At 43.8% G+C, this 23,580-nt stretch overlaps 4 protein-coding genes across 6 annotated transcripts in view; 3 read left to right on the forward strand and 1 right to left on the reverse strand.

The window, feature by feature from the left end:
• Window positions 1-1,243, forward strand: part of kpna3 (karyopherin alpha 3 (importin alpha 4)) — a gene marked incomplete at its 5' end in the record, with an annotated part of 12,558 nt that extends 11,315 nt beyond the window's left edge. For both annotated transcript variants that reach the window (XM_080525848.1, XM_080525849.1), the window contains one exon: window positions 1-1,243. This exon is cut by the window's left edge and continues 744 nt beyond it.
• A 1,352-nt stretch (window positions 1,244-2,595) lies between these two features.
• On the forward strand, window positions 2,596-4,680 carry ebpl (EBP like). The gene is given in 5 exon segments (XM_080527862.1): window positions 2,596-2,805; window positions 2,887-2,956; window positions 3,678-3,816; window positions 4,230-4,251; window positions 4,254-4,680. Coding segments are annotated over 5 exon segments (633 nt in total). The 5' UTR covers window positions 2,596-2,625; the 3' UTR covers window positions 4,476-4,680.
• Window positions 4,681-6,044: 1,364 nt separating this feature from the next.
• arl11 (ADP-ribosylation factor-like 11) lies at window positions 6,045-7,364 on the reverse strand (the record flags this gene model as incomplete). Its single annotated transcript, XM_080527242.1, has 2 exons — window positions 6,045-6,364; window positions 7,138-7,364. The coding sequence occupies 2 exons, from the start codon at window positions 7,362-7,364 to the stop codon at window positions 6,058-6,060; spliced, it is 534 nt and encodes a 177-aa protein (XP_080383368.1). The 3' UTR covers window positions 6,045-6,057.
• Window positions 7,365-8,740: 1,376 nt separating this feature from the next.
• On the forward strand, window positions 8,741-21,762 carry rcbtb1 (regulator of chromosome condensation (RCC1) and BTB (POZ) domain containing protein 1). 2 transcript variants are annotated; one of them, XM_080526501.1, is made up of 12 exons: window positions 8,741-8,834; window positions 9,529-9,766; window positions 9,971-10,121; window positions 10,446-10,612; window positions 11,592-11,750; window positions 12,153-12,260; window positions 12,799-12,941; window positions 16,595-16,788; window positions 18,020-18,146; window positions 18,666-18,817; window positions 19,428-19,558; window positions 20,265-21,762. In XM_080526501.1, exons 2-12 carry the CDS (start codon window positions 9,641-9,643, stop codon window positions 20,403-20,405), a joined length of 1,599 nt encoding a protein of 532 aa, XP_080382627.1. In that variant the 5' UTR covers window positions 8,741-8,834; window positions 9,529-9,640; the 3' UTR covers window positions 20,406-21,762. The 2 variants fall into 2 exon arrangements, with proteins under 2 accessions (XP_080382627.1, XP_080382628.1); XM_080526502.1 differs by having other exon boundaries at window positions 16,598-16,788.
• Window positions 21,763-23,580: the final 1,818 nt, after the last annotated feature.

A 23,580-nucleotide genomic window follows, 5' to 3' on the forward strand; every position in this document is an offset into this window, starting at 1 on the left:
ATTCTCCTTTTTATTTGTGAAATCATGACGTTTGTGAACATAAAAAAAAAAAAAGAGATGAACATCGTACAAAAACTTGACAATGAACAGGAAAATTCTGAAATCTACAAGAAGGAATACTTTGTAGCGTTGATCTACCGACTGCTCATGGAAAGTGTGAACTGTGCAAGGGATGTGGCTGGAGAGGTGAAAGGGGGTGAACCTGGTTAAGGGGGGGGCACTCTTCCTCCTCAGAACCTTTTAACTGGATTCTGGATCAGTCACTCTAAGAAGTCCTCACTAGGTTCTCTTCTGGAATGACGAAACTCCTCCAAAACAAAAAGAGCCTTAAACTACTGGGCTTTCCAACAAAAAAATATCCTCTTTTCTGTTGGAGGGGGAATACATTAATTAATGACTCATGAATTTGAGGCAGCGTTTGGGGAAATGTATCGGGTAGAGAAAGAAAGACAATGTAACACTGATCTCATCCGTTTTGATTCCACATCTGCAGCTCCTATCCAGTCTTATGCACACTTCCGGGTCGTACCTCTGCTTACTGTGCGTGGAAAGCAATGTTTGCTTCAATAAGTCAAGCTATGGATGCAGTGGTTCATTGACTTATACAGTTGTGCATACATATTTTTCTCTTGTTGAATATGTTACAAATCTAATCATACAATGTAAAAGTATTCTCCCAACCCTCCGGCGTTGGATCTGTAAAAAGCAGTTGCATTTTTGCTCGTCATCGATTTGGGTCACCGCCGAGCTATACCATTGTATTTACTGTTAAAGATTAACAGGGGGTTTTGTTTATAACTTGTAACGTGATCGATGATGACACAATTGAAAATGGGCTTTCTGGCTCTTGCGGACTGGACTTTTGTCTTGGTTTTCCCAAGCATTCATTTGTGAAGGGAAATGGACACAAAAATTACATTTCGACTAATGTAGTTATGTTTTTGGCTGCTAACTATTGAGAAGGAATGGTGATTTGTTATGAGGAGCCCATGCCTTTTTGGATTAGCCATTCATAATCAATGAACAAAAGTCTAGCAAAGGTGTACAGTCATGGATCTAGACACCTAGAAAGAGCCACTTTAAAGATTGGAATTTTAGTCTTGTATCAGCAACTGATACAAGTTTCAGCTTTTTTGCAAGATTTTTACTTGCTGACGAAACGTATACTAAAGAAGAAAAAGCAACAGATAGCATTTTGGCCTCTGATTGTCTTACTTTTTATACATTTTAGAATCCATTTCTCTTTAAGGTGGCTCACAATGTTTTATTCAACTCTTGTGCATATTAAAGAAAATAATGAGTTGAAATTCACTGTGCCCCTTTTCATTTGTGAAACAAGTCTTACTTTATCTTGCTTGTGTGTACTTTACAAGTTAATTTGATTGAGAGCACATTTTCATAAACTATTTCCCATCGCTGACAGTCCACTGTTTGATTCAATTTGTATTGATCTAACTTAACAATATTACAGATAGAAATGCAATGTTCAAGTGTATTACATTTATTCTATTTTACATTACACAAACACTACGGATGCGTTCGTAAATACGCTCTGAGAGCGCCAGAGCGCACCCGGGCTGCTCTCTGACCGTTCGGAAATTAACTGATCTCAATTGAAACGAGAGCGCTCAGCAGATTTCTAGAGTGTATTCACGAACGCGCCCGACTTATTCCAAAATCTAGCATCCTCTTGAAGAGGCAGTGTTGTAGTGAAGACCACATAAACCGAGACTGATTCAAAACCAAGACCAGAGTTAATTGAGTCTGAGTCGAGACCAAGACTGGGGTCAATACAGTATTCAGCCAGCCTTTAGGTTTCCCGAAAATAAAAGGTCTAAAAGTTCATAAAAGCGAAGCCAACAATTCAAAAAGGGACCAATAATTCAAAACACCACTTCACTTGTTTAGTAATCACTTAGATGTTTTAAATAAGCTGCAGTTGACCTGGGACAACCAGATTTCCCCCCCTCTAGCTGACCGCTTTTATAATGTAAACCGACGCCTTTACAGCCTCAATGGACCATGTTTAAGGTCGGCTAGTGGCAGAATGGACGTATGCCTATGAGCCAAAACACTTGCTGAGTTCCGACTTTAGTAGGTATGTCAAAAGACCGCTATGAAACACCATCAGCTGTGTGGCCTGGACACGTTTTTGTTGTATTCGTGAACTGGAGCCAGTCAAAGGCAATATGAATATTCATGACAAGTTGACAGTGTATGCAAGCAGGGACAAAACTCCGATATAAAATAGTTGTTCTCAAACCACTAGCGACGCGACATACTAACTCACACACTACCTTCTAACAACATAGGCATTGGTAAAGTGCCGTTGGCTTAGCTAAACCCAATGTGTTGTAATCTTGTAATGAACAAATAACAATGTGTTGACCAAATGCGACACTGCCATTGCCTTCCACTCAAAAAACACCCGGGGAGATAGAAGAGGCGGAGTTGCGTCTCGCTTAGGCTATGATGTGGAGAGTGGAGAGATTTCCACAACAACCAATGATAGATAGTTATATCCCAGCCTGATGGGGGCGGAGTATTCACACATTGAAAGTCTGGTTTCCATGTATTGAGTACAGTACATGGTCCATTGTCGTAGGTAGTTTGCATGGTCCAGTAATGGAGGCAGAAAAGGCACCGTCTCTGTTTACACCAGTGACTCTTTATTCTCTGCTCGCGTGCGCGGCCCAGTTCGCTGTGGGTTACATACTTGCGCAGTTATGGGGTAGAAAATGCTCCGGTATTGACAGATGGGTCCTCGTGTGGCTTTTCTACGATGCAATTGTTCACATTACTTTGGTGAGTGAGTGACTGGGAGCTGCGTCTCTCTATCATTTATTAATTCACACTTCTCTTATTGTTTTGTTTTTTCTGTTACAGGAGGGTCCCTTCGTTTACATGTCACTAGTTGGAACAGTTGCAACTTCTGACAATATTCTTGCTGAACTTTGTAAGTATGCAACTGTGCATATTAGAATGCATGTTCTTCATCTCTTGTGTGTGAGAACAATATATGTACTACTACATGTATCCTCAGTCAGTCGTGTTAGATTATGTGTGACGAACAGATGAAATCAACCTGGTTATCGGGCGACATCTAGCGAATATAAGAGATTACTGATACTGTCAACGAAAGAAAGGTAAATATCTAGTTAACCAACATCCTGGTTAGAGGATTCCATGCCTGAAACATGTTTTCCACATTCCACACCATATTTGTTGTGTAGCTCATGTCTTATATATTAGATTACCCCTCTTCATCCCCTCTTCCCCCCTGTGACAGCCTGTGTGTTTCTCTACTGTAAATAAGTACATTTATTTTAAAAAGCCCCTGGCCCGAGCATAATTACATTTTCTTGCTATGGATAGATGATTCACTTACTTAGACACATGTATTTGTTCATCAGTTGCTTTGGATAAAGGCGTCTGCTAAATGCCCAAAATGTAAATGTTAAATGCCATCATAATCTAATGTGTGGCAGCCCTTATTCGTTGCACACTACCCTGGTGTTACCCCCTCATTGTCTCTTTTGCTTGATTACAAATGTAGGTCTATGTTAGGAATCCTCCATATTGCTTTCCCCTGCCTAGCCTGTGTTTTCAGATCAGGGACAGGGATCAGGGAGAGGGCAATACTACAGTATTGAGCACCCCTGTTCTTCTGTCCATAGGGAAGGAGTATGGAAAGGCAGATGTGCGTTGGCTTCACTCGGATCCCACTATCGTCTCCCTTGAGCTGCTGACGGTGGTCCTGGATGGGCTCCTGGCTCTGGTGCTCGTCTACGCCATTGTCAAGGATAAACACTACAGGTGTTACTACAAATACTACTTAATACAATGGGATTATAGACCGAAAAGCATCTTCAATGGAGATTTTACATTGAAAATGTGATTTAGTCTAGGAATAGGCTTGAGGGTTGTCTGTGAAAGCGGCCTTATATGTAGGGTGAATTCGGTACATTGGGTAATTTGGGACACCTAAGATCCAGTGTGTTTATTTCTCAGTCTCATGACATCCATGTTAAACCTATAGTAAAAGTCCTGTTGACTAGATTTGGTTAGAACATGAAATAAACACCCTGGGGCTTTGGTGCCCCACATTACCCAACGTCCCAGATTACCTGAACCCACCCTACTCAGTGTGTAAAAGCTAAACTTGTGCTGTTCATAAACATGATGATTCCTGATTCAAAAATCTACTTACCTATTGTACTTTGTTTCAGGCACTTTGTCCAGATTACACTGTGTGTGTGTGTGAGTTGTACGGAGGCTGGATGACATTCTGCCCTGACTGGTTGCTAGGCAGTCCCAGCCTCAACACAAGCAACTGGCTCTACCTGTGGGTCTACCTGGTCTTCTTCAATGGGGTCTGGGTGGTGGTGCCAGGACTGTTGCTATGGCAATCGTGGCTGTCACTCAGAAGACTTCACCCGTCCAACCAACCCTTTTCTCAGAGGAAACAAAAATAGACTTTGTTGAGTTTAATTTACATTCTATTTACATTCCATTGTGGATGGTGAATTAATTCCTGTTTTTCGTAGATGTTTTTAGACCAATGTTTTTGGCTTGAAACTTGAAAATTGCCTTAGAGATAACTGTAACCATGAAATGTTTTGCAGCTGAGGAGCGATTTCAACAGAGGTACTGTGATAATAAACACCTGTGTAAACGTGACTCAAACCTGTTTAGGCATGCAAAACCACTATGCACTTTGTACTGGTGTCTCATACTGAACATGCCGGCGGTGGCTCTGGGCTACCCAAACGTGCGTCTTGCTCACCCAATCAAAAGTTATGTGTTTTTTTTTTCTTCTCCTGAATTGTTTATATTCCGGGGGTGTGTTTGAATGTTTAATCTCATATTTCTATTTAATGTAGGTCCATATACTATGTCTATCTATTTAGCGTTCAAGCAATGTAAAACCACCATCTCACCCCACCAGTTGGTCATGTCAGGTCAGGTCATGAATTGTGTGCGAATGAATGTGTGCGAATGAATGTGAATGGAGAATCGGATGTTGTCGTGCGACAATATCGCATCGCACGCTGTGTGCATTGTTTCATTGGGTCTCATTCAAAACAATGGAATCGAATTCGGCGGTGCGACAAAATCGCACGCCGTGTGCATTGGCCTTAAGGTGTTGCTCTCCAGGAATACAGGAATGTATACAGGAATTGAATTCTGAAGTGGTTATGTTATGTTATGTTAATTTCATTTATAATGCGCCCCCCATCCAAGTTTTACATCGGCCCGGGGCGCAGCCCGGGTAAAGGAACAGATAAAGACAAAGACAAGGAACACAGAAAGCAATCAGACACAGACGACTTAAACGTAAAACTCAGGCATACAATTCACAACAAATAGGGAGTAGATTTAGGGAATGTCATTTTGGAAGAGGTGGGTTTTTAACTTGGCTCTAAAGGAGTCCAGAGTGGGGGCAAACTTGATGGCAGAAGGGAGCGCGTTCCACAGGGTCGGTGCTATCACCGCAAAGGCACGGTCACCCTTCCTCTTGAGGTTGGTACGTGGGACCCTCAGGCTGAGTTGGGCGTCGGACCTGAGCCTGGGTCTGTGTAAGTGGTGTTAAATGGATTATGACAATGAACAATATAAAGTTGAACAACAACAATGAACAACAAAAGCCAGTTGATTGAATACGTAGGAGCCACACCCACTACACAGAATAGCCTAGTTATGCAAATAGACCGACTGAGTTAGGATTGGAACTCTCAGTTGGGTTTAGTATTTTTATTTAAGGTGTTGTCAGTAGACGGTTATTTAGTTGCAAACAATCCATGTATCTCTTACCATATCCATAGTGTAAAAAAAGTATATTACTGTCACAGTGACAAGAACAAGTCATATTAAAATACCAAAATGCCCTACATTTTTAAAATTGCAGTTTACTGAGTGGACGGTTGTCCCAGGAATCGGATGGACGGAATCCCAGTGCTTCCACTATTCCACGATAACCACTATTCCATTAGTCTACTGATCACTATATACAACTGTGTCAAGTGTCTTGTAGTCATGTCTCCACGGATCCTCCTCTCAGCTCTTCTTGATGAGTTTGGCCACAGAGAGGAAGGCTTGTTGTAGTCCCAGGCCTTGAAGGGCGCTACAGGCTTGGATCTCCCACGCTCGGTCCTTGTAGCTGGGCAGCTCCAGCAGGTTGGACACCTCTCTTATCGTCAATGAGTTGGGGAGGTCCTTCTTATTGGCCAGCACCATCAGAGGGACACCCTTCATGTTCTCGTCCACCAAGACCTTCTTTAAAGCCTTCTGCGCTTCTGGCATACGTGCCCGTTCACTGCTGTCCACCACGAACACCAATGCCTTACAGCCCTCCAGGTAGTACCTGAAAATACAAACATTTTAGCATAGTACTCCTCAATCATTATCCTGGAGTTTTGTTCTAGAGCCTAAAATACCTGATTCTATTAATCAAGAAGATGATACATTGAAGCAGGTGTGTTCATTCTTGGTGGAACACTGATACTTATACAAGAAGCCACTTTCAGTTACAGTTTTTCTCCATTGTATACATACAAGAAATGGAACGATGCACACAAGTCTGAAAACTATATATATATATATATATATATATTATTTTTTGGGGGGCCTATGAAAATATTTTTTTGAGGGTTAGGGTTATCCTAACCCTGAACATTTTACTGTATTACAGTAACAAATAAATATTTGCTTAGTTACCTTTTTATATTTGTGCACTGATTTCATCATTACATTCCCAATTTTATACATTTACATATGCAACATGGCCTCATGAAGCCAACATATACTGTATATAACCACTATTTTGATGGTAGTGTTTTAAATTTAGCACACCAGTGTCTAATTGGTGCTTTGTAAGAGATATTCTGAGTGTATCGTTTTGGTGGAGAGTTTTGAGAAGAGATTTTGGAGTTTTAACAATGTTAAACTTTTTTCAGATTTAGAGTTTTGAGAAATAGCTATAGTTTCAAGAAACGTGTTTAAACGATTGTGAAAAACTGTAACTCAGAGGAATAACACACAGCCATGTTTATTTTTTATTTTAATCAAACTCACAACCTTTATCCTACTAGCATCATGCTCCAACCAACCGAGCAAGGAGAACCACCGTTTTCTTACCTCCAGTTGGGCCTCATCTCGCCCTGCCCGCCCACATCCCACACGGTCAGAGCAGTCTTCTTGTTCAGCTCCAGAGTCCCCACGTTGAAGCCCACAGTGGGGGAAGTCTCCATGAACACCCCTGTCTGGAGCCGGGAGAGGAGGGTGGACTTCCCTGCAGAGTCCAGGCCCATCAGAACCACCTGGATGGGCTTGTTGATGTTCCTCCTAGAGACGCCGCCTCCCATGATGGACACTCCAGACTAGGCTGAGGAGGCTTGTTGGAAAAACTAATCCTGCGATCCCTCCACGGCTCCTCTTGAACAATAAAATGTTAGTTAGTTCCTGGTCTGTTTATGCTTGGCATTAACAGGAGGAAAGACCAACATACAGTATGATCCTCTGGTTGTGTTTAAAACAAACACCACAGCATTCTGCAAATAGATGTGCTAGCCTCTAGCGTGTGTGAAGAGAGACTGCCAGGTGTACACACACACTCCCTTAAAGTGAGTGCAGAGACACACAGGAGCCTTTCACCGATCAAACATGACCATGTGATGAAACCAGTTCTTCCACATTTTTGTGTGGGAGTGCCTTCTTTTGGGTTTGTTGTTCCTACTAGCTCCATAAAGCCCAGTTGGAAGGCTTTATGTACTCTTCTCATTCATCTGATCAGATCACACAGATCAGTGACCACCTAAAGATCTGGTAAGCTGGAGGATGCATTTTATCAAGGCCTACGGCTATTTTCCAAGGTCAATACAAGATAAGCACCGGGTTTGGGTTAACACACGCACACGCACGCGCACGCACACACACACACACACACACACACACACACACACACACACACACACACGCACACGCACACGCACACGCACACGCACACTCAAGTGTTGAAATGGAAGTGACTGATTAGATCTAATTGAAAAGTATGTCCTTTGGGTGCTGCTTAAACATGAACCAATCTGATTTAGGTGCATGTGACATGCCCTTAAAAAACAAAAATGCTCTTAGTGAAGCAAAAGCAAAGTTGTACTGCTCAGCAGAATGATCAATTTGTGTAAGACTAAAGGTTTCTTTAGGGGTTCAATTTATCAGAGGCTTGTTTCACGTCACAATCCATAGGTTTTAAAAAATGTTTGGAGATTTAACAACAACTTATGACAACGTGGACTTCCAGTACACCAGAACATGATACAACTGGAAGACACCCTAAACCTTGTTCTCATATATTTTTCTTTTTAGGTTAACGCAAAAGGGCAATCTTTTGACTTTAGCTGTTATAATGATAATGTTAAAACACTATTCTTCGGTTTCTCAACATTTCCTGCGTTTTCTTAGATTTGGTAATAATAACGTATACATGATAAAATCCTGCTGTTGTAACCTTAACTGGTAGTATATATTCTTTTTTCTAAACATTGCTTTTCACCACATAAATGGTAATTGAACAATAGGAATATCAAATACAAAGTCTATTTTTCTTACTTTTTCACCTTAAATGTATAGTTTAATAATATGGCATTATTCTGATCAGTCACTGGTCGGAATTTGGTGAAATTCATTTTTGTCCACCGGAAGTCGCACATGAGCCAGTGACATCAGTTTGTTTCCATTGAGAGCGCAAGAAGACATTTGGCTTTTTCACTTCGCTGTTGACATCGAATTGACGTCTTTATTCCGGTAATTTTGTTACCAAATCTGATTAATTTGAGGTAGGCAATAATCTGCTCATTTAATCTGTCTTTCCTGTTTTCCCCTCTCAGTTGACTTGATGCTATGATGATGGAGACAAGTTGTAGGTACGCTGTAGCAAGTGAAGCTAGCCTTTTTTGCTAGTGACTTGGCGTAGAGTCTGGTTTGGTGTTGTTGGCTTGTTCGGAAGATAACGTGCATTTACCCTTTCTGAATCAATGCTATTTGCTGCTCAAATAGAGTGCAAAGTATGCTTATGTGGTTGATCTACGTAGTAGTTAACTATAACAGTTAGATTGCTTGGAAGGTAAACAAGCTAGCTTCCCTAACAGCATGCTATGTTATTATGTCGCATTACTGCTGCTGGAGAAATCGACTGAAACACCGGTGTCATGTCATCCATACAGCAAGGGCTCTGATGGCTTAGACTGCATGTTGTTGTCTTTTGCATGGCTCACTAATGCTTTTTTTGTTGTTATTGTAGGCAATAATAATACCCCATTCCACAAGCCTTTGTGAGGTTGACAACTTCTTTCTGTCAACAGCTTATTTTAAACCAGGATATCCGAGCATTATGAACAAAAGTATAAGCAAGGATATCGTATTGAAATTAACCAAAGTCGTCTCTAGAGGGGTTTGTAGATCTGACATTTGTATCCCTGTGTCAGATATACAAAGATTAAACGTGTGTGTATTTTGTCTGGTCCTATCAAGTGCCAGTGGTAGCCACACACCCCCTCCTCCTGCCATCCCTCCTGCCCTTGTCACTGCCAACACCCCCTGTCCTATCCCACCACCGCGGCGAGGGAGGGTGAAGTACCCAGCCATGGTGGACGTGAGCAAGTGGCCTCTCTTCACTCTGCTGGGGGCTACAGAGATCTCCACCATTCGCCAGGCCTGCGTCTATGGCAGCTCTGCCAACGAGGCCATTTACATCACCCACAGTGACGAGGTGAGGCTAAAGTAGTGTGTGTCCAGAAGCAGTCGACTTCAGGAAAAAAAACAAAAAACAGACTGAATGAACGTCCTCTTACCAAACCCCTGGCTTTTTTGTGTTTGCAGATCTGACGTGGGCAGGGAAAGTAAACGTATCAATGCGTGTCATGATTATTTTTCCGGACAGTATTTTAAATGATGCTGTCTTTGACCCTGGCAGGTGTTTGTGTTCGGGCTGAACTGCAGTAACTGCCTGGGTACGGGGGACAGCCAGAGCACCATCGTACCGAAGAAACTCGACTTCCTTAAGGGGAAGAAGGTGGTCAGCCTGAGCTATGGCAGTGGACCGCATGTCTTACTCGCTACAGAGGGTATGCCCTTCCTGATGCCCTTCCTGCCCCAGCTTTAGAATGGGACCAAATCCAATGGCCTTGTTGTACGCTGCTACCAGTTCTCAGTGGTACAGTTCTAGAAAAAGGCTGTGACCACCAACAGTGTGTGACCCCCAAATGTGACCCTCTGCTTGACTTTCCAGGTTCAAGTCGTTGAATGTTAATTGGTAGCTGGTAAATTAAACCATCATATTGTTATTCTGTATAGTGAAGCTTGCTCAAAAAAGTTATTTGTTCATTTGGCGTGTGCGCGTGCGTGTGCGTGTGTGTGCGTGTGTGTGTGTGTGTGTGTGTGTCTTACAGAGGGGGAGTTGTTTGCTTGGGGGCACAACGGATACAGCCAGATGGGAAACGGGACCACAAACCAGGGAGTGTCGCCTGTCCTGGTGTTAGCTAGCCTGCAGAACAAGAAAGTGTCTGAGGTGGCCTGTGGCTCCCATCACTCCCTGGCACTGACCGACGATGGAGAGGTGAGGGGACAACAGGATAATACCGACACATGCTGGACGTCCTCTCCAAACATTTTAATCCATTTTAAGTGGTCAAGGTGGGAGGTCAGAAAGACATTTATAGAGTGGAAATCATGTCCACAACTTGGTTTGAGCCAGACACTACAGCTGTTTGCTAATCTTCCCAGGATAAGCTTCTGTTAATCCTCAGTTGTTCAGAATAAACAATCACAGGAGCTCTATACTTTACATTTCTGCAAACAACCTAAATGTTGCCAATGGATAAATCCCTGCACTGCTCACTACTTGGCTGTCTCTTTAATACTAATCAGGTTATTTTTACCTCAGCAGGCCGGTATTATCTCTGGCCAGGCCTAGCTGGATCCAACCCTTCCCCCAGTCAGAGAAGTGGAAAAAGTTGATATGAAATTGAATAAATACTGACATCCAACTACCCGCTTTATACTACATTGGTTTCTAATAGTCGAGCTGGCAAAGCTACAGATAATATTATTTTCAGAGGGTTTGGCAACAGATTGCGACTGTTGTCACTCGCATGGCACAGGCAGCAGTGGTTTTGTTCACACTGCGTTGGTTCCTCTAGGTCTTCTTTTGTTCTACATATACATATTCCGCTGTAACTTTATTCCTGTCTGTCCTAGATGAGGATCTTACTGGCATATTAAATGGACTTAAATGGAATCCACCCCCCCCCCCAACAGCTCTCTTAGCTGCTTAGCACGCAGCTAAGGGAAGAACGCTGAATGTGTGTGTACTGCGTGATTGTGTACTCTCAGGTTTTGACTAGGTCGGTTTGTCTGCTTCCTATACCCTGACCCCCAACCCAACCCAGTTTATTTAGGTAGGATAATGTTTCCACTAGATGAGGTCAGTTTGTGCATTCTGGGCTAGTGGTTACGGTTAGGATTGGGTAGACTAAGCTGATTGTGTGTGTGTGTGTGTGTGTGTGTGTGCCCCAAAAAATTGCTTCCTACTTCAGGTTTTTGCCTGGGGCTACAACAACTGTGGCCAGGTGGGGTCGGGGTCCACGGCCAACCAGCCCACCCCCCGCAGAGTGACCAGCTGTCTGCAGGGCAAAACCGTGACGGCCATCGCCTGTGGTCAGACCTCCTCCATGGCTGTCGTGGATAATGGAGAGGTGAGTGAAAAAGCCTCGTCCAAGAACAGCCCCCCCTCACAGCAGCCTCCTGGCTCTGATTCTGTGGTCCTCTGCGGCTCAGTTGGTAGAGGATGGCGCTAACAGTGCTTAGATTGTGGGTTCGATTCCCGGTGTGACCATATATACTGACAAATGTATGCACTCACTGCACTGTAAGTCCCTTTTGGATAAAAGCTTCAGCTCAATAGCACATTACATATTATTATATTACGATTTCTGGGGGAAGATTTACAATGGTGAGGAGGAGAGGGATTGAATGAGCTGATGTGGGAAACTGAGGAAAATGATGAGGAAAAAGTTCTCAATCTAATGTAGTACTGTATGATAACGGAACATAATGAAATACAATGAAAACGTACTCCTGTGCGTTCTGTGTTCCAGGTGTTTGGCTGGGGATATAACGGGAATGGGCAGCTGGGAGTGGGTAACAATGGCAACCAGCTGACCCCCTGTCGCCTGGCTGGGCTGCAGGGCCTCTGTGTGCTCCAGGTAAGGAAGGAAAGAGTGCCCCCCCCCCTTCCACTTCCTGTTCTACCCAGGAACCACTACTCAATGGGGCGGCGGTAGCCTAGAGGTTAGAGAGGCTGGCTAGCAATCGGAAGGTAGCTGGTTCAATCCCCGACCTCAGGAGGGAGCTGCATGTGCCCTTGAGCAAGGCACTTAACCCCTATGGTTAATTAAAAAATATCAAATTCCAACAATTGACTGAAATTGATTGCATGGCAATAAAACTATTGTTAGTGTTCCTACTACTACTACTACTACTACTACGTAAACACTGACACTTCTTGGCTTAACCTCATGAGCCGATGCACTGATATAGTCTGTTATTTTCTTCACCCCTAACTGTTGTTGTTAGGGTGAAGGGAGCCTAGCATGCTGATGCTGGAGCTGTTTCTTCTACTTCAAGCTCACATGAAAAAGCTTGAGGTAGAAAAAAAAATGCACAAATGGTAATCGAGCCCATTTGTCCATTTCTGTCAGTCCCGCTGTGTGAGGTCCTGCCTGTGTCCTGGACTACTTTCAGATAGCGTCTGGCTACGCACACTCACTGGCACTAACAGACGAGGGCTTGCTGTACGCCTGGGGAGCTAACACCTACGGCCAGCTGGGCACGGGCAACAAGAGCAACCAGCTGAGTCCTGTCCAGATCATGACTGAAAAGGAGAGGTAAGAAAGAACTATGGGGGCGCTTAGGTGGCGTGTTAGCGGGTTAAGCGTTGACCATGTAACCGCAGGGTCCCCGGTTCGATTCCGGCCGGGGACATATCCTGCATGTCATCCCTCCTCTCTCTCTCACCCATCCTTCCTGCCCCACTCAGGAAAAAATTTAAATAACTTTAAGAAAGAGCTATGGAGTCCAGCCTAATAGCAGTGTTTACCATTAATTACCAGGACTGTGGCGACCCGTCGTAGATTGCCGCAATTTTTTTTACATGTCAGTGACGCAATCTTTGGGATTCACACTGCATCAACTGTAGGTCCCAGCGGTTTAGCGCTATTGATAATCGCTATTATGATCTAGCACTATCAATTATAGTTTTTACTTACTTTTACTATACTTTTACCGGTCTGAGGTCACCAGAGAGGTGTTGGTGCGTGGAACATCAATAGGAACCCGTTGATGGATCATCTACCATTGAACCATGACTATTTTCCCCTCTCCTCTTTTGTTTTCCCAAAGCACACTATGTGTATGTCTGCGTACTATAGACTGGACCAATCTGCTGTCACAGTAGTTTGTTCATATTGTCTCTGTTACAATGGATCTGAGTTAGAATGGAGTGGGGATAGGCGGGGTAATACATTATTTTAGGGACAGGGTTTATTTATTTTTATCCATTCCATCTCACACAGGGCTTTTTCCAAAGTCATGACAGATTGTTGTCCAGTATCTACGGTTTAAAGGGTGCAATTGAATGAATTGTTTCTTTTGTTCTACCTGTTTATAACAGTTTTCTGTCCCTGTCTCTGAATGTTCTTTGATGTAGTACCCCCCTGATTAAGCTCTACGTTGGCGTTCCCAACCAGCTGCTGGAGAAAGAGTGCCATGCAAGCAGGCTTTTGTGTAACATCACATTGTGCTTGACAACAGACAAAGAGTACTAGACATTTGTCCCGTTAGCAGTTTCCTGTCACACTTCCAGCTTGTTGTGTTTCTTTCCTACATCTTAAAGGGGAATTGTCAAAGAGAAGCTCCCAGTAGGGTAGAGAAGCTCCCAGTAGGGTAGAGAAGCTCCTAGTAGAGTAGAGAAGCTCCTAGTAGAGTAGAGAAGCTCATAGTAGAGTAGAGAAGCTCCCAGTAGAGTAGAGAAGCTCCTAGTAGAGTAGAGAAGCTCCCAGTAGGGTAGAGAAGCTCCCAGTAGAGTAGAGAAGCTCCCAGTAGAGTAGAGAAGCTCCTAGTAGAGTAGAGAAGCTCCCAGTAGAGTAGAGAAGCTCCCAGTAGGGTAGAGAAGCTCCTAGTAGGGTAGAGAAGCTCCTAGTAGAGTAGAGAAGCTCCTAGTAGAGTAGAGAAGCTCCCAGTAGAGTAGAGAAGCTCCTAGTAGAGTAGAGAAGCTCCCAGTAGAGTAGAGAAGCTCCCAGTAGAGTAGAGAAGCTCCTAGTAGAGTAGAGAAGCTCCTAGTAGGGTAGAGAAGCTCCCAGTAGAGTAGAGAAGCTCCCAGTAGAGTAGAGAAGCTCTCAGTAGAGTAGAGAAGCTCCCAGTAGAGTAGAGAAGCTCCCAGTAGAGTAGAGAAGCTCCCAGTAGGGTAGAGAAGCTCCTAGTAGAGTAGAGAAGCTCCCAGTAGAGTAGAGAAGCTCCTAGTAGAGTAGAGAAGCTCCCAGTAGAGTAGAGAAGCTCCTAGTAGAGTAGAGAAGCTCCCAGTAGAGTAGAGAAGCTCCCAGTAGGGTAGAGAAGCTCCCAGTAGAGTAGAGAAGCTCCTAGTAGAGTAGAGAAGCTCCTAGTAGAGTAGAGAAGCTCCTAGTAGAGTAGAGAAGCTCCTAGTAGAGTAGAGAAGCTCCCAGTAGGGTAGAGAAGCTCCCAGTAGGGTAGAGAAGCTCCTAGTAGGGTAGAGAAGCTCCCAGTAGAGTAGAGAAGCTCCTAGTAGAGTAGAGAAGCTCCTAGTAGAGTAGAGAAGCTCCCAGTAGAGTAGAGAAGCTCCTAGTAGGGTAGAGAAGCTCCCAGTAGAGTAGAGAATCTCCTAGTAGAGTAGAGAAGCTCCCAGTAGAGTAGAGAAGCTCCTAGTAGAGTAGAGAAGCTCCCAGTAGAGTAGAGAAGCTCCCAGTAGGGTAGAGAAGCTCCCAGTAGAGTAGAGAAGCTCCCAGTAGAGTAGAGAAGCTCCTAGTAGGGTAGAGAAGCTCCCAGTAGAGTAGAGAAGCTCCCAGTAGAGTAGAGAAGCTCCCAGTAGGGTAGAGAAGCTCCTAGTAGAGTAGAGAAGCTCCTAGTAGGGTAGAGAAGCTCCCAGTAGAGTAGAGAAGCTCCCAGTAGGGTAGAGAAGCTCCCAGTAGGGTAGAGAAGCTCCTAGTAGGGTAGAGAAGCTCCCAGTAGGGTAGAGAAGCTCCTAGTAGGGTAGAGAAGCTCCCAGTAGGGTAGAGAAGCTCCTAGTAGGGTAGAGAAGCTCCCAGTAGAGTAGAGAAGCTCCCAGTAGGGTAGAGAAGCTCCTAGTAGAGTAGAGAAGCTCCTAGTAGGGTAGAGAAGCTCCCAGTAGGGTAGAGAAGCTCCTAGTAGAGTAGAGAAGCTCCTAGTAGAGTAGAGAAGCTCCCAGTAGGGTAGAGAAGCTCCTAGTAGGGTAGAGAAGCTCCCAGTAGAGTAGAGAAGCTCCCAGTAGGGTAGAGAAGCTCCTAGTAGAGTAGAGAAGCTCCTAGTAGGGTAGAGAAGCTCCTAGTAGAGTAGAGAAGCTCCTAGTAGAGTAGAGAAGCTCCCAGTAGAGTAGAGAAGCTCCCAGTAGGGTAGAGAAGCTCCTAGTAGAGTAGAGAAGCTCCTAGTAGGGTAGAGAAGCTCCCAGTAGAGTAGAGAAGCTCCCAGTAGGGTAGAGAAGCTCCCAGTTAGGCAGGGTTCCTTGAGACCTTGGTTGCTCTATGCTCAGCCCAGGAAATGAACTAAAAATAGCCTGGAGGAGAAAGCAGGACAAAGAGATACAAATAGATATGTGGCACAGAGAGGTTTTGCCTGCACACACACTTGTCTATAGAGGATACTGTAATCAGGGTTCCCGCGGGGTCGCAAATGTATATTTGAATATGATTTTGATAGGTATTAAAAATGTATTGGATTAGGAAGTTACTTCTAAATTGCAATAACTTACGGTAATTTAAATGTGTTTGGGGAAAATGTCCGGGCTGCAAAGTAAGCAGTATGGTAATAGCCTATCAGTAACAATCAAAACGTCATACATCACAACATTTGGTTTAGCGGAGCACATCAAGACGGCCCGTTCGAAGAGGCTGAGGGCAAGGCTGGCAGCAAGATGGCCGAGCTCATCTCCATGCACACACACACACACACGCACACACACACACACACACACACACACACACACACACACACACACACACACACACACACAGTTCTGTGTACTGTTATGTTCAGTCATTGTTCTTATGTTCAACGTGAATAAATTTACTTTGTAAGTAATTCTGGGACTTATTTTTTCTTTCATAGCAATTTTCCTACTCTTTTTGCCAGTATGGCCATGAAATAGGTATTAAAATCTATTAAAACTTAAAAAGGTCTTTAAAAAGTCTTCCATTTAACTTAAATGTAACTGCAGGAACCCTGTGTAAGGCATACATGTTTGTGCCTGTGTAAAACACTGTGCCCCCGCCCCCACCCATTTTTTTCTCAGCAGGATAGTGGAGATTGCTGCATGCCACTCCACACACACGTCTGCAGCCAAGACCCAGAGCGGCCAGGTGTACATGTGGGGTCAGTGCAGGGGTCAGTCCATCATCCTGCCTCACCTCACACACTTCTCCGCTACCGATGATGTCTTCGCCTGCTTCGCCAGCCCTTCCGTCATGTGGCGGCTGCTCACCATGGGTGAGTGAAGGGAGGGGCTCAGCATAGGTGAGTGAAGGGAGGGGCTCTCACCATGGGTGAGTGAAGGGAGGTGCTCTCAGCATGGGTGAGTGAAGGGAGGTGCTCTCAGCATGGGTGAGTGAAGGGAGGTGCTCTCAGCATGGGTGAGTGAAGGGAGGTGCTCTCACTAGGGCTGCAACTAACGATTATTTTGATAATCGATTAATCTGCCGATTATTTTTCCGATTAATCGGGTACAAAAAAAACAGATTTCTTTTGCAAATTTTATTTTATGTTTTCTAAATCAGCCAGGCCTATACATATACATGTGCAAAATGAATAAGTATTAATAAAAAATAATAAATAATATAAATAAAAAAGGCTTTGCTACATCAAATAGGTTTAACAACAGGCCATGAACTATGGCGGTAGATTGTTTCAATAAAGTAGTTGAACTCTAGCTCAATACATGCATTGTTTTAGGTAATAACTTTGCTTAATGTAAAGGTCAGTAACCCAAAGTGCAATATTGGCTACAGACAAGACACTAATGTTTTTATATAACAGATATGCTCCAAAACAATGCAATGTGTCCTCTCACTCCATACAATAGGCTAGGCTACAGTCAGTGCCTCACTCTAACTCACGGGTAGCTTGGTAGGCTACCACTAGCTAGCCTTTAGCTTATCACCTCTGCTCTACCACTGACGTTAGCCAGCTAGCTAAATACACTTGTCATGCAATATTGAATTCATGAATGCGAGCAAACACTCACTGGCTATCGCATTACATTACAGTAATTTAGCTGACGCTTCGCCAGAAGTGACTATGAGCATACTCCGCCATGATTTAAATGTAGCCGCCGCGCCGGTGTAGGTACCGGATTTTCCCACTTTTCCGGTTCCGGTCATAGGTTCTGCCCTTTCCGGCCATAGGTATGATTCGCGATGCCTACACCGGCTCCGCGAGACAGCGTGGCGTGCGTCAACAGGAAGTAGGTTTGTTATGGAACAAGACCCGACGAATCAATAATGGAATTCGTCGCCAACGAATTTCATTATCGATTTTTAACGATTTCATCGATTCGTTGTTGCAGCCCTAGCTCTCACCATGGGTGAGTAAAGGGAAGTGCTCCCACCATGGGTCTGTCTGGTGTTCTGGAGCGTGTGGTACTAACCCTATGGAAGCCTGTGTGGTGTTCTAGAGCGTGTGGTTCTAACCCTAAGGAAGCCTGTCTGATGTTCCCTCCTAGAGCACGATGACTTCCTGACCGTGGCCCAGTCTCTGAGGAAAGAGTTCGACAGCCCGGAGACGGCCGACCTCAAGTTCAGCGTCGACGGGAAGTTCATCCATGTCCACAAGGCGGTGCTCAAGATCAGGTGATCTGATTGGAGGAGCCTCTTCTGCTGTGTAGTCCCCTTGGGTGTGCATCTCAATAGTCCACAGTGTTTCCCGTTAGTTACCTAGACTGTGGCGGCCCACGCCACCTAGTTTGACCCTGCCACAGTGTCATAACAAACCGAAAGATATTTGTACACTCATGTCTCTAACGTTGTGTTTTTGCACCGTTGCTTCAGCAAAGCGTCTCTCCCTCCCACCCCACTGCTGTAAGCTCCACCCACCAGAGTCCACCCACCAGTCTCACAACATCCTGTGGGAAACACCGAGTCTAAAGTGGCTTCTTCTTGTCTTCTCCTCTCCATTTGCGTTGAAAAAAAAGACTGAAATAAGTCAAAGCGGTATGGCAATATCTGCCTCTCGGCTGTTTAGTACAGGTACAGGTGTAGTACAGCTGATGGGAAAGAGACAACGAGAATTAGCCACTTTAAATGATTAGCATTTCCCAGGTCTTCCTTCTCTTGTAGTAGCAGTCTAAAACACGTTGTCGTTCCTGGCAGGTGTGAACACTTCCGCTCCATGTTCCAGTCTCACTGGACAGAGGACATGAAGGAGGTGATAGAGATAGACCAGTTCTCCTACCCGGTGTACCGCTCCTTCCTGGAGTTCCTCTACACAGACCACGTAGACCTGCCTCCCGAGGACGCCATCGGTGAGTTCTAGTGTTGTAGTGTCGTTATCCTCAGCTACTTCAACGGACATGGCTAAAGGTACAACCTTTAAAGTGTGTGTGCACACACACACACACACACACACACACACACACAATGTCTTACTATTACTCTAACGCCACCAAGTGGTCGTTGCTTTACACTGCCATACTCTGTCTGTGTGTGTGTGTGTGTGTGTGTGTGTGTGTGTGTGTGTGTGTGTGTGTGTGTGTGTGTGTGTGTGTGTGTGTGAGAGAGACAGATTTACACATGTAAACTGCTTGGCTTTATATTTGGAAGCCTTGGAAGTGTCCACAGACTAGTGGTCAGGGGTTTGCAGACAGCAGGAATTCCTAAGCCTAAAGCGAAGGCCCTGGCGAAATTCTGCTCAATATCTGCAATAATTGGCAGCCGGCATATATGGAGGAGAAGGTGTTTACCTGTACCCTTAGACTCAGACTGAAACACATTGAGGAACCGAGTGTCCTATGCTGATGCAACTACTAATGTTTGTGTTCAAGAATTCTATTGTAAAATGGGAACGCAAATAAAGATACTAAAGTGTGTGTGTGTGTGTGTGTGTGTGTGTGTGTGTGTGTGTCTGGGGGACAGGCCTGTTGGACCTGGCAACATCCTACTGTGAGAACCGTCTGAAGAGGCTGTGCCAGCACATCATCAAGAGGGGCATCAGTGTGGAGAACGCCTTCTCCCTGCTGTCCGCCGCTGTCCGATACGACGCTGAGGTGAGGGACCCCAGCAGACAGACACACTGGTGTCACACAGAGGCTGCACGAAGGCTCTCAGAGATCATGCCATTTAAATGCCATTTAGCTGACGCTGGAATCGAACCTCCAACCTAAGCATTGTTAGCGCCACGCTCTACCAGCTGAGCCACAGAGGACCAGAAAGGTCAGTTTCCAGAAAGCCTCATAGCACTAAGGAAAGACATATTTCATAGATCACCGAGATTACCTTATTGCTACGAAACTTTTGGGAGACTCCCCCCTAGATCCTGTCATATCCGTCTGAATATACCTGTGCTTCTACAACTATAGCACAGCCCTGTCATACTTGTCTGAATATACCTGTGCTTCTACATTTATAGCACAGCCCTGTCATACCTGTCTGAATATACCTGTGCTTCTACATTTATAATACAGCCCTGTCATACTTGTCTGAATATACCTGTGCGTCTACATTTATAATACAGCCCTGTCATACCTGTCTGAATATACCTGTGCTTCTACATTTATAATACAGCCCTGTCATACTTGTCTGAATATACCTGTGCTTCTACATTTATAATACAGCCTTGTCATACCTGTCTGAATATACCTGTGCTTCTACATTTATAATACAGCCCTGTCATACTTGTCTGAATATACCTGTGCTTCTACAGCTATAATACAGCCCTCACACCTGTTTAATCTCTCCCCTCTCCCCTGGTAGGACCTGGAGGAGTTCTGCTTTAAGTTCTGTGTGAACCACCTGACCGAGGTGACCCGGACGGCAGCCTTCTGGCAGATCGACGGGAACATGCTCAAAGAGTTCATCTGTCGCGCCAGCCGCTGTGGCGCCTTCAAGAACTGACAACAAATAAAATGATAACAAATAAACCAAGACCAAACCAGCACAGGGCAATCTCTTTCATCGGCTCTGATGAGGTCGTCACTTAGGTCCGTCGTAGCTTGGCATCGACCCATGGAGCTGGGGTCATCTAGTGATCACCGGCCACGTCCTGTTACAGAGCCAAAGAAGTTCAAAGCGGTCTGCCACTGCACCTGCTCCTCCACACTGACCTGACCGGCAAGCGCTGTGGGGGAGAGGAGGAGCAGCCATCTCATCAGCGGCCATCATCAGTCACTGCATGTTTACGAAGCTGCCTCAGAACCTTGACATAAGACGTTTTACGGCCATAGACATAAAATATGTGTATATATAAATATGTATATAAATATAGATTTCACATCATTGTTTACGGCTGGCAGGTATTTGATGTGGTTTGACTATTTAGCTCAAGTTCTCTGTTACAGCTCTGTTACAGAACTGACTGCCTGGTCTTCTTGTATACCACAATGCATCTGACGTCACCATGTCAAGCTCTTGGCTCCTACTGTCTTTGATACTGGGCTGCACCAATATCTTTACAGGTCACATATTGATCTTTATGGGTATTATTTCTGATACTTATGCACATGCAGGTTTTGTACTTTCCTATTTAAGGTCAGAATTAAAAAGAGAGATGTAACGTGTAATGAGTGGTTGAGCTTGTGATGGTTCAGAGCCTGAGCCTGATTTGTATATTGTGTGTGATGCAGTGGATTAACATTGGATGAGCATTTGACACAGTTAGACCCTGAATATGAACTTGTTTTGTAAAATTCAAAGGGCTTAGGGGTATTGTGGTTATGAGATTAGAGGCATAAAGCATGCCCCGACCAAACAGAGTCTGTCAACATGTATTAAAACAGCAGGGTGTTATGTAATGCAAAACTGAGCAGGAACTTGGTTTCAAACCTTTCCTATCTTTTTTTCCTTTTTGGTAAAAATGTAGCATATACAATACAACTTGTTCCTGTACGTTGCTTGTATTTTGCTTAAAACATTCTGTGAAATACTTTTTTTAATGGTTGAATTTGAGTGAACAAAATGATAATTCCAAAGTGAGGATTTATACAACAGTAGTTTAATGCCTTTTAGAAATGTAGTTTAGAAATAATGTGCTGCTGTAATTCTGTTAAAGACTGTTACTTTGTAACAGCAGCAGTGTAGTCAGCTTTATTTACAATGTAAGGATGTGTAATGAATTTGCCACAATTTTGTCATTTTTCAAGTTATTGGAAAATGATTGAACTGAAGTGTACTCATGCTTTTGCTATTTCTGGGTGATATTTTTAATTATAATTTTGAAAACAATGTTACGGTATTCTACATAAAAATAAAGAACATTAAAGAACTCGATTACTCAGTTTTGGGATTAGTTGATGCACAGAGAATATGGATGGTCTGCTTGAACCTTCTTTGTGCACCAGCTGTGTTCGGAATGGTATACTAGCATACTGCATACTAGCATACTCAATGAGTATATACTGCATACTGCCTACTAAATTCATAATAAGTATGCGAAAACCAGCCGACCATTTACACAGTACGCCTCCCAGAATGCATTTCGCCGGGAGCGGAGAATTTAAACCTCCATTTTAAACCTCCATTAGCTAAAAGATGTAATTTTGGCTTTACAAGTGGTTAACATGTCATTTTATGAAGTTTTAATATGTTTTCAGGCAAGAAAGTAACCACATATATTCCCAAAATGTGTCCAGTTTACCAAAATAACCCGTTTATATATCTGATCTGACGATTTTTTGCGTCTTCTGTTCGCTAGCTGCGTTCGTAAATTCGCCCTGGAAATCTGATCAGCACTCATGGAATGCCTCTTGTCCAATCAAATTACCTGGTCCCTTTATGACGTTGCACCCAGTGTGCGCTCCGGCGCTCTCAGAGCGATTTTACGTTGCTTACCTTCACTTACGGAGTTCGACAGAAATATTGTAACATAATTACAACACGTTGTAAAATGATTTGGGGGGCCAATATCTTTAGCTAGCTCAAGTAACTAGCTTACTATATTGTTGTCTTAACAGTTGGTAAAATAACATGATTAAAATAAATATATATGAGCAATAACATATCGTGGGCAAGCACTACAACCAACTTGTCCGTCTGAAGCTACAATACTGGGATCATTCGTGATTGGGCTACAAGCAGTCAAATACTAGGTGAACATGTGTGTAACACAAATAAACTTGGATTTCATGCATTTCAAGTGGCATATTTGTAATCATGACGACGTAGCCTTCTCTAGGAATGCATTTCACCATGTTAATTCCCAGTATAGTGAAAATACCACCGCTCATCCGTGATCAGACTTAGCTGAGGTGCTGCAGCTGAAGAGTATCAAATAGAGTGCAAAAAAGCAGCATCTGCACACTCAAATCTGTGCAAAAAACGATGTTTATTGCAAGCTTTCAGTCCCCAGGCTATCGGATGATGTAAACAACAGCTGTATGATGGGTTTGTATGACGCAGTTTGACGAGGCTGAAAGCGCACAGGGTTGCCAGATGGGATTGACAATTTACAGCCTAAACTTTCTATAACCTTTCTATAACAAAATCCAGTAGCCCATTCGGCGGTAACCCACCCCATCTGGCAACTATGGACGCAACCCTGCAACCCTGGACGCGAAATGCATTTTGGGGATCTAGTATGCCAAAAGTGTCCATCGTAACAGACTTCAATTTTCCCAGAAGTATTGCCCGCATACTACATTTCTCCCATACTCAAATCTCGCATACTGTACAGTGTGAACGCACTACATACTCAAAATCTACGTCATATCTAGTATGAGTAGTATGCTAGTATGCTATTCCGAACACAGCCTTTTTCACCTTCCAGGTAAATTAGTACATTTGGTCTTTATATTCAGATTCCAGTGCTGCGTTCAGATTGTCTAGAACCCTTTCCTTGTAACTTTACTTTGAACTCGCTAGAAAATGTCTGAGGGAGGTCAAGGAAAGGAAAAGTGCATTTTCCAAAAGAAAACCTCGTATCAGCAAGAATCGATGATGTCATACACGTAATTTTGGTGTTGTCTAAGGCCATTGAGATTTATTTAAAATGTAAAAACTGCAGTTATGTAAGATTATTTGATCCTGGATAGCAAACAATAATCTGAATCATTCTGGCCCAGATTAAACATTTGGA

The sequence above is a fragment of the Nansenia antarctica genome (assembly GCF_963989245.1).
Source record: "Nansenia antarctica genome assembly, chromosome: 3".
Taxonomy (NCBI): Eukaryota; Metazoa; Chordata; class Actinopteri; order Argentiniformes; family Microstomatidae; genus Nansenia; species Nansenia antarctica.

What these genes read in the sequence shown, in the direction of transcription:
- rcbtb1 (XM_080526501.1), top strand. Translation starts at nt 9,641, where the DNA reads ATGGTGGACGTGAGCAAGTGGCCTCTCTTCACTCTGCTGGGGGCTACA. An exon ending in TGTCTTACTCGCTACAGAGG is followed by an intron (nt 10,122 to 10,445) that starts GTATGCCCTTCC and finishes TGTGTCTTACAG; the next exon opens with AGGGGGAGTTGTTTGCTTGG. An exon ending in AGGGCCTCTGTGTGCTCCAG is followed by an intron (nt 12,261 to 12,798) that starts GTAAGGAAGGAA and finishes GACTACTTTCAG; the next exon opens with ATAGCGTCTGGCTACGCACA.